The 8,761-nt window shown below is 45.9% G+C and overlaps 1 protein-coding gene and 1 pseudogene across 1 annotated transcript; one reads left to right on the top strand and one right to left on the bottom strand.

The window, feature by feature from the left end:
• Nucleotides 1-2,627, top strand: part of LOC123084418 (disease resistance protein RGA5-like) — a 21,215-nt pseudogene extending 18,588 nt beyond the window's left edge.
• Nucleotides 2,628-4,494: 1,867 nt separating this feature from the next.
• Nucleotides 4,495-5,171, bottom strand: LOC123083401 (uncharacterized). Its single transcript, XM_044505452.1, has one exon. It carries the CDS (start codon nt 5,120-5,122, stop codon nt 4,496-4,498), a length of 627 nt encoding a protein of 208 aa, XP_044361387.1. The 5' UTR covers nt 5,123-5,171; the 3' UTR covers nt 4,495.
• Nucleotides 5,172-8,761: the final 3,590 nt, after the last annotated feature.

The raw sequence follows: 8,761 nt of genomic DNA on the forward strand, positions 1-8,761 counted from the left end.
AAAAAAAACAAAAGGGAACAAAAGAAGCGAAACTGAAAAAGAAAAGAAAGAAACAGAAAAAAGGCTGGAAAAGGCGGTCTAAGAACATTTGAGAAGGTGCGCAAAATTAGGAAAACCATAAGGGAACCTGCTAGAAGGTTCCCATAATCGGGCCGAGAAAACCTCTGATTACATCTCAAATGGGCCAGCCCAATCGCTCTATAGGTCAATCATCCCCTGTGCGAATGTACATCATTTTGACGTAGTATGCGGCAAATAAGAAATTCCTCTAAAGGGCAGCCGACATGTTGAATAGGTGGGCCAAGGCCAAGTTGGGCCGCCAATTGTCAGTGATGATTTTGCTGCAGGCTTGAGCCTAGTATTTTTCAAATCGGAAAAGGCGGAAAGCCAGGAAGATGGGACTCTTGAAGAGATGTGACATGATGAGAGCCGAAATGAGCGGGTTTAGGAAAACTCGGTCAACCTCTCCAGAGTTGGATTGCTCCGTTTGTTGGATCAAAGTGAATTTTCTGTCGACAATAGGAAGTTCAAATAGAGCAAGTTGATCAATGGTGTTGGGGAAAGCATCAGCCTCGGAAATATGAATTTTTTTGTTGTTATTGCATGGGCAAACCTCATTAGATTGTAATGGCCTAGAACGAGCCATGGTGTGGACCGGGGAGGGCAATGGTTGAGAGTTCATTTAAGAAGATGTGTTTTGGGGGATGTGTGGAGGGTGCGCAAACGTTACTGATCACTATAAGGTGGACCTAGAGGTCAAACAACAGTGTAAGAGATGTGGAGAATTGGTGGTGTGCGTACCTAATTAGGGAAACCGATTGCAAGTTTGCAGCTGAGAGTATACCACTAGCGGTGCCGTCGGTAGAGAGGTGGTCGTGCGAGTCCATAAAACGTGGCAAAAATGTTCTATTTTTTGCTACCGATGGATAAAGTAGTATGGTTTCCTACAGATAGTGATCAAAGGTTTTTAGTAGTTAGTTCAAAGAAAATTTCAGCGCATTTATCTTGGTAACCAAGACCACACACGTGCCATGAAATGATCGAGAAGGAGATGTTCTTCATAGATTTTTTTTTTTTTGAGTAAATGATGTTCTTCATAGATATAACTAAGAGGAGCAACTATTACATGATAAGGACAGATTGGCGGAACAAGACACCCATGAAGTGCTGGCCGGATGCATCAGATTATAGGTTCTGAGATTACAAATAAGTAAAACCTAAGCCCAAACGAGAGCTAGAGCGAGCACAAAAAACAGCCCTCCCAAGAGCGGCCTCCGCGGCGATGTGGGAGGCAAGGACTTGTGGGATGTGAGCTGATGTGATACGAACCTAGATAACTTGCACTAGATTATCTCTCAAGGTACAGTTAATTTGAGTAGCACCAAGAAGGGGATCTGGGAATCGAGGGCCAGGGGTGGGAGAGGGAAACGCCCAATGGCGCCCGATGACCCGGGCACCTAAAGTGCCTGGGCACCTTGATCGGGTCCAACCCGTTAATGCAATTTGTATGAAGTAGTTTCCACTATGGCAGAGCCAAGATTTCCGACATGGGTATGCAGTTTTAATTTTCTTTTCATCCAAGCAATGTAAGACATAGAAAGTTCATAACAGTGACAACAAAACTACAAATTATTCATTGTACTGACAATATGTCGAGAGAATCATAATATAATATAACCCTGAAAAACCAACCCTTGCTTCAAATTTTGTTACATGGTGGATATTCTAGTAAATTTAAATGTTCCATAATGCAGAAATTTAGATGCATAAAATTTTCCTTAACTAGGGAACCAATGCTAAAAATGTGCTCAAATTTGTCTAAATGCTACAAAAGTGCACTCAACAGATTAAGGGATAAGATATATAATCCTCAATTTGCAGTCGACAATTTGGAGAAATCAACATCAAAAAAAAAAAAGAGAACACTCACGATGAGACGATGGGCTGCAGCGGTGTCGTGTAGCTGATTCGCTGAGGAGTGGTATCCCAGACTACGTGTGCACGCCGTGTGGCTGCCGAGTGTCTACTGCATAGGAGGCAGGCCGCAGGCGGTCGACTGCGGTAGTCGATCGGCGACGAAGCCCTACCGCCCCGGATGCAGCGAGTTCTGGGCTTCTGGCTCCGCAGGTCTTGCTAACCTGATCGCAGTTTTTTTTAGGGGTAGTCGCACTGATCGCAGTTGTGCGTCGTGCTCCTCATCTCAAAGGCCCAGTACCACCCCATCGTACCAAATTGGCCCAGGCGCTCTAGTCATATCGCTAAAAAAAACGTGCTGTACATGTAACTTGCTACCATACATACATTATATAAAGGTCTATATAATTTATCAAAAAAAGCTCTATATAAGCCTATATAATGATATTTTTCACAAGAAAATATGGAAAACCCTCTAATCCAACCGACTGATCTTACCTCTCATAAACCCCTCTCCGCAGGCCATGAGCCCACGAAGCAGCGTCCCCCACACATTTCTTTCTTCCCCTTCCATATCATCACCAGAGGATAGGAGCCATCACGAGCACCAGTACCAGTACGACTATGAAGAAATCGGAAGGGGTTGCCGCCGGGCGCCGGCCATCGGCACTAGCAGTTGGTGCTCCTCCGCGGCAGCGCTAGAGGCGGCGTAGCTGCAAAGCAGTGTCCATGGAGGGGAGCCATGGCGAGCACCACCACATTAGCTTGGGAAATCAGGGAGGTGCTGTCAGTGATGAGATACGACGCTCGTCGATGATCACTGGCATTGCAATGCAGCAATGCGTCCACGGCCATCGGGCTGCGACATAACAATTCATCCACGGCCACCATGCTCTGATGCAACCTCGTTAGCGCTGCGATGCAATCTCTTCATCGCTACTAGTGCCGCAAGTCGCTGGCGGCGGAGCTGCAATGCAGTGCTCACCGGTGACTCGCCATGTGCTTTGATGCAACACTCGCGCGACGACTCGGTGGCTCGATGCAGCACTCGATGCAACCTCGCCTGTGGCTCAATGTACCGTCGCCGGCGTCGGAGTTACAATGGATCACTCATCGGCGGCTCCCCCGCCCCAATGCAACACTCGTGCGGCGGCTCCGGTCGGTCGATGCATGCAACATCACCGATGGCCTCAATGCGAAGCTCGACGGGTGCCCCATTGTAGCGCTTTCCACAGGCTGACAGGAAGGGACCAGACGGTGCGGTCAGGCTGATCAAATGGTCAACGAGACGGCTTAAATTTTCTGGCAACGGCCGAATGATTCGTAGCAGCCACCAAAAAGTATTGGATATGCATTATATACCCTTGCATTAAGCTAGCTCCACCCCTGAGTTCCCACGACATTTCTCCCTCCTGAAAACTTGGCTTTACACCAAACTGACGCCAAATAATTTCTGCACGGTCCCATGACACAGTTAGAGTGGTGGTGGCTTCACGGTAGTACCGTAGTAGAGTTGTTCGGCGTAGAATTGATCAAGGCTGAAGATGCTGGCGTCATTGAGGTAGTAGTCGTTGTTGGCAGGGACTTGTTCAATGTCAAAGTAGTATTCGTGATAATGTTAGCAGAACTCCAAGATTCAGACAACCGAGCCTACTATGATGGTCCAGGATAAGTTTGCCACAGGGGTACGCTCCTTGCCTTGCAGGCTACTCAACCCAAGTAGCAATAGTATTGGGAAGGTCACATGAGAAATTGCAGCATAAGGAGTACTCCTTCATTTTCACCAATTGCAGCTTGTATGTGTGCATGCGTGCACATGGTTGAAGGAAATGAAAAATGCTTCTCAACCAATTAATGAATAGAGTTGTTCCTATGAGAGGTTCCCTCTGCCGTGCTGATGCTCACATATATGGGCTGTAGTCCAGTTTTCATCCTGTCAGAACTTACGTCCACCATATAAGAAACCTAGTTGTTAAACTCCAACTGTTTGTTCTCGCATAATGTAACTTCAGGTGCACTAGAGAAGCTGTGACTTGGACAGACTAGACATTCCTCCCAAAGGGTGGGTGCAGCATAGGGCGGGGCACGGCGGGGAGGTCGCCATGGCTAGCAGGGATCCCGATGCAGGCGCCCGCGGGGAACCACACGGGGAGGCCACCGCGCGCCCGGATGCAGGCAGCACTCGATCTCCACCGGCGGTCGCGACACCGCAGGAAGGTAGCGGGGGCGGGTGGAGCGGATCCGGGACGGGCCGGCGCTGGGTGGGGGCGTGACAGTGGTGGGATGTCGCCGGGGTGCGGTGGCCGCTGCTGGGTGGTGGCCGTCGTGGTCTACGGCTTGTGGGTTGGGGATCGTGTGGGAGACGGGGTAGAAGGTTGGGGTACAGGGAGGTAGATAGCCGGTGGTGGGAGGTTGACTTGGTGTGTGTATGCACGCGTTAGTGTGTGTGGCTACATAAGAAAATAAAATGAGAGTAAAACACATGTGACAACGACACTTTTATTATTATTCAAAATGGAACTGAAATTGATGTCGGTACAAACCTACAACATCATTTATCGCAAACAAAAAAAGCATTATATTAATAACTATCATCATAGGGTGCTAGCAAGGCATAGCCAAGGTTGACCAGCATGGCCATCTCAAAATTTTCATTGATAAGTGAATCTGCCCTTGGCTTCTCTATGCTCAGATTGGACATGCACCCATCGATGGGGAAACCCACTCTATCAACCCAACGAAGAAGCTCAAAGGGCTGTAGCTCGCCCTTGTCTCCGCGATAGTCCGTGAACATGGAATCACATATGTTGATGATTCTCGTTGTGGTATCATAGTAAACCTTGCATAAATAGAGGTCACGGATTTTCACTGTACCTTTCTTTGCATTTTGTAGCATTTTCTCAACATTGTGATTAGCAGTATTGAGGCGGTCTTTAAGGATATCAATGGCGATGAGCACTAGGTCAAGGTGGTCCCTAGCATCAACACTCCGATTGCTCGATTGCAGGGTCGACAAGCAAAATTCCTGTGTGACATGGAGTTCGAAATCGCGACTGTAGCCTGATGCATTCTTGCATGCTTCTAGCATGAGATTGGTCACCTTGGCCCTTCCACTGCCAGAGTCGTTTGCTTTAGCAGTGATTGCCATGGAAAAGATCACGAATAAACTGGCAGAGAAGATGATTGAGGATATCAATGTTGTTGCCATTGGTGCAAGGCTACCTAGAACCTTCAAGTTGTACTTAAGCCAAGATAGGTGGAGATAAATGTATGTAGAAGGATGTAGGTGATGTACATTCGGCCAGGATTTATTTATACTACATGTTAGTGGGGTTTCATAAACGTTATATGCTTGTTTTGGATCTCCTGTCACTGATAATCATGCATTTGTGTATTCATGTCCAATCTATGAATATTAACTCCATTTTGGATCCCATGGTAATAATGCTCTATTTGGATATCAGGGTACTAATGCTCACTTTGGATCTTGTGGTATTAATGCTCTCTGTATTTACAAATAAGTTTATTTTCATTTTATATCTTCTCATATTTATATACATGTAATTCCATAGAGCCACTCATGCAAACAACATGATCATGGACAAATGATTATTGTCAAATAAATTCATATAGTTACGTTGTTGCACATCTTTTATAACCTCATATTTGTTGGGTTTCGTAGTAATTTCAAAAATTTTCCTACGCACACACAGGATCATGTGATGCATAGCAACGAGGGGAGAGTGTTATCTACGTACTCAACGCAGACCGACTGCGGAAGCAATGACACGACGTAGAGGAAGTAGTCGTACGTCTTCACGATCCAACCGATCAAGCACCGAAACTACGGCACCTCCGAGTTCGAGCACACGTTCAGCTCGATGACGATCCCCGGACTCCGATCCAGCAAAGTGTCGGGGAAGAGTTTCGTCAGCACGACGGCGTGGTGACGATCTTGATGAACTACAGCAGCAGGGCTTCGCCTAAACTCCGCTACAGTATTATCAAGGAATATGGTGGCAGGGGGCACCGCACACGGCTAAGGAATAGATCACGTGGATCAACTTGTGTCAACTTGTGTGTCTTTGGGGTGCCTCTACCTCAGTATATAAAGGAGCCAAGGGGGGAGGGGGCGCCGGCCAAGAGAGAGAGGCGCAGGAGGAGTCCTACTCCTACCGGGAGTAGGACTTCCCCCCCAATCCTATTCCAACTAGGATTCCCAAGGGGGAAAGAGGGAGAGGGGTGGCCGGCCACCTCTCCTAGTCCTAATAGGACTAGGGGAAGGGGGGAGGCGCGCAGCCCCCTTGGGCTGCCCCTTTCTCCTTTCCACTAAGGCCCACTATGGCCCAAATAGCTCCCGGGGGGTTCCGGTAACCCTCCCGGTATTCCGGTAAAATCCCGATTTCACCCGGAACACTTCCGATATCCAAATATAGGCTTCCAATATATCAATCTTTACGTCTCGACCATTTCGAGACTCCTCGTCATGTCCGTGATCACATCCGGGACTCCGAACAACTTTCGGTACATCAAAATGTATAAACTCATAATATAACTGTCATCGTAACCTTAAGCGTGCGGACCCTACGGGTTCGAGAACAATGTAGACATGACCGAGACACGTCTCTGGTCAATAACCAATAGCGGGACCTGGATGCCCATATTGGCTCCTACATATTCTACGAAGATCTTTATCGGTCAGACCGCATAACAACATACGTTGTTCCCTTTGTCATCGGTATGTTACTTGCCCGAGATTCGATCGTCGGTATCCAATACCTAGTTCAATCTCATTACCGGCAAGTCTCTTTACTCGTTCCGTAATACATCATCTCACAACTAACATATTAGTTGTAATGCTTGCAAGGCTTATGTGATGTGTATTACCGAGAGGGCCTAGAGATACCTCTCCGACAATCGGAGTGACAAATCCTAATCTCGAAATACGCCAACCCAACATTGACCATTGGAGACACCTGTAGTACTCCTTTATAATCACCCAGTTACGTTGTGACGTTTGGTAGTACCCAAAGTGTTCCTCCGGTAAACGGGAGTTGCATAATCTCATAGTCATAGGAACATGTATAAGTCATGAAGAAAGCAATAGCAACATACTAAACGATCGGGTGCTAAGCTAATGGAATGGGTCATGTCAATCAGATCATTCTGCTAATGATGTGACCTCGTTAATCAAATAACAACTCATTGTTCATGGTTAGGAAACATAACCATCTTTGATTAACGAGCTAGTCAAGTAGAGGCATACTAGTGACACTTTGTTTGTCTATGTATTCACACATGTATTATGTTTCCGGTAAATACAATTCTAGCATGAATAATAAACATTTATCATGATTATAAGGAAATAAATAATAACTTTATTATTGCCTCTAGGGGATATTTCCTTCAGTCTCCCACTTGCACTAGAGTCAATAATCTAGATTACACTGTAATGATTCTAACACCCATGGAGCCTTGGTGCTGATCATGTTTTGCTCGTGGAAGAGGCTTAGTCAACGGGTCTGCAACATTCAGATCCGTATGTATCTTGCAAATCTCTATGTCTCCCACCTGGACTAGATCCCGGATGGAGTTGAAGCGTCTCTTGATGTGTTTGGTCCTTTTGTGAAATCTGGATTCCTTTGCCAAGGCAATTGCACCAGTATTGTCACAAAAGATTTTCATTGGACCCGATGCACTAGGTATGACACCTAGATCGGATATGAACTCCTTCATCCAGACTCCTTCATTTGCTGCTTCCGAAGCAGCTATGTATTCCGCTTCACATGTAGATCCCGCTACGACGCTTTGTTTAGAACTGCACCAACTGACAGCTCCACCGTTTAATGTAAACACGTATCCGGTTTGCGATTTAGAATCGTCCGGATCAGTGTCAAAGCTTGCATCAATGTAACCTTTTACGATGAGCTCTTTGTCACCTCCATATACGAGAAACATATCCTTAGTCCTTTTCAGGTATTTCAGGATGTTCTTGACCGCTGTCCAGTGATCCACTCCTGGATTACTTTGGTACCTCCCTGCTAAACTTATAGCAAGGCACACATCAGGTCTGGTACACAGCATTGCATACATGATAGAGCCTATGGCTGATGCATAGGGAACATCTTTCATATTCTCTCTATCTTCTGCAGTGGTCGGGCATTGAGTCTTACTCAATTTCATACCTTGTAATACAGGCAAGAATCCTTTCTTTGCTTGATCCATTTTGAATTTCTTCAAAATCTTGTCAAGGTATGTGCTTTGTGAAAGTCCAATTAAGCGTCTTGATCTATCTCTATAGATCTTAATGCCTAATATGTAAGCAGCTTCACCGAGGTCTTTCATTGAAAAACTTTTATTCAAGTATCCCTTTATGCTATCCAGAAATTCTATATCATTTCCAATCAGTAATATGTCATCCACATATAATATCAGAAATGCTACAGAGCTCCCATTCACTTTCTTGTAAATACAGGCTTCTCCGAAAGTCTGTATAAAACCAAATGCTTTGATCACACTATCAAAACGTTTATTCCAACTCCGAGAGGCTTGCACCAGTCCATAAATGGATCGCTGGAGCTTGCACACTTTGTTAGCTTCCTTTGGATCGACAAAACCTTCTGGTTGCATCATATACAACTCTTCTTCCAGAAATCCATTCAGGAATGCAGTTTTGACATCCATCTGCCAAATTTCATAATCATAAAATGCGGCAATTGCTAACATGATTCGGACAGACTTAAGCATCGCTACGGGTGATAAGGTCTCATCGTAGTCAATCCCTTGAACTTGCCGAAAACCTTTTGCGACAAGTCGAGCTTTGTAGACAGTAACATTACCATCAGCG

The sequence above is a fragment of the Triticum aestivum genome, chromosome 4A, assembly GCF_018294505.1.
Source record: "Triticum aestivum cultivar Chinese Spring chromosome 4A, IWGSC CS RefSeq v2.1, whole genome shotgun sequence".
NCBI classification, from domain to species: domain Eukaryota; kingdom Viridiplantae; phylum Streptophyta; class Magnoliopsida; order Poales; family Poaceae; genus Triticum; species Triticum aestivum.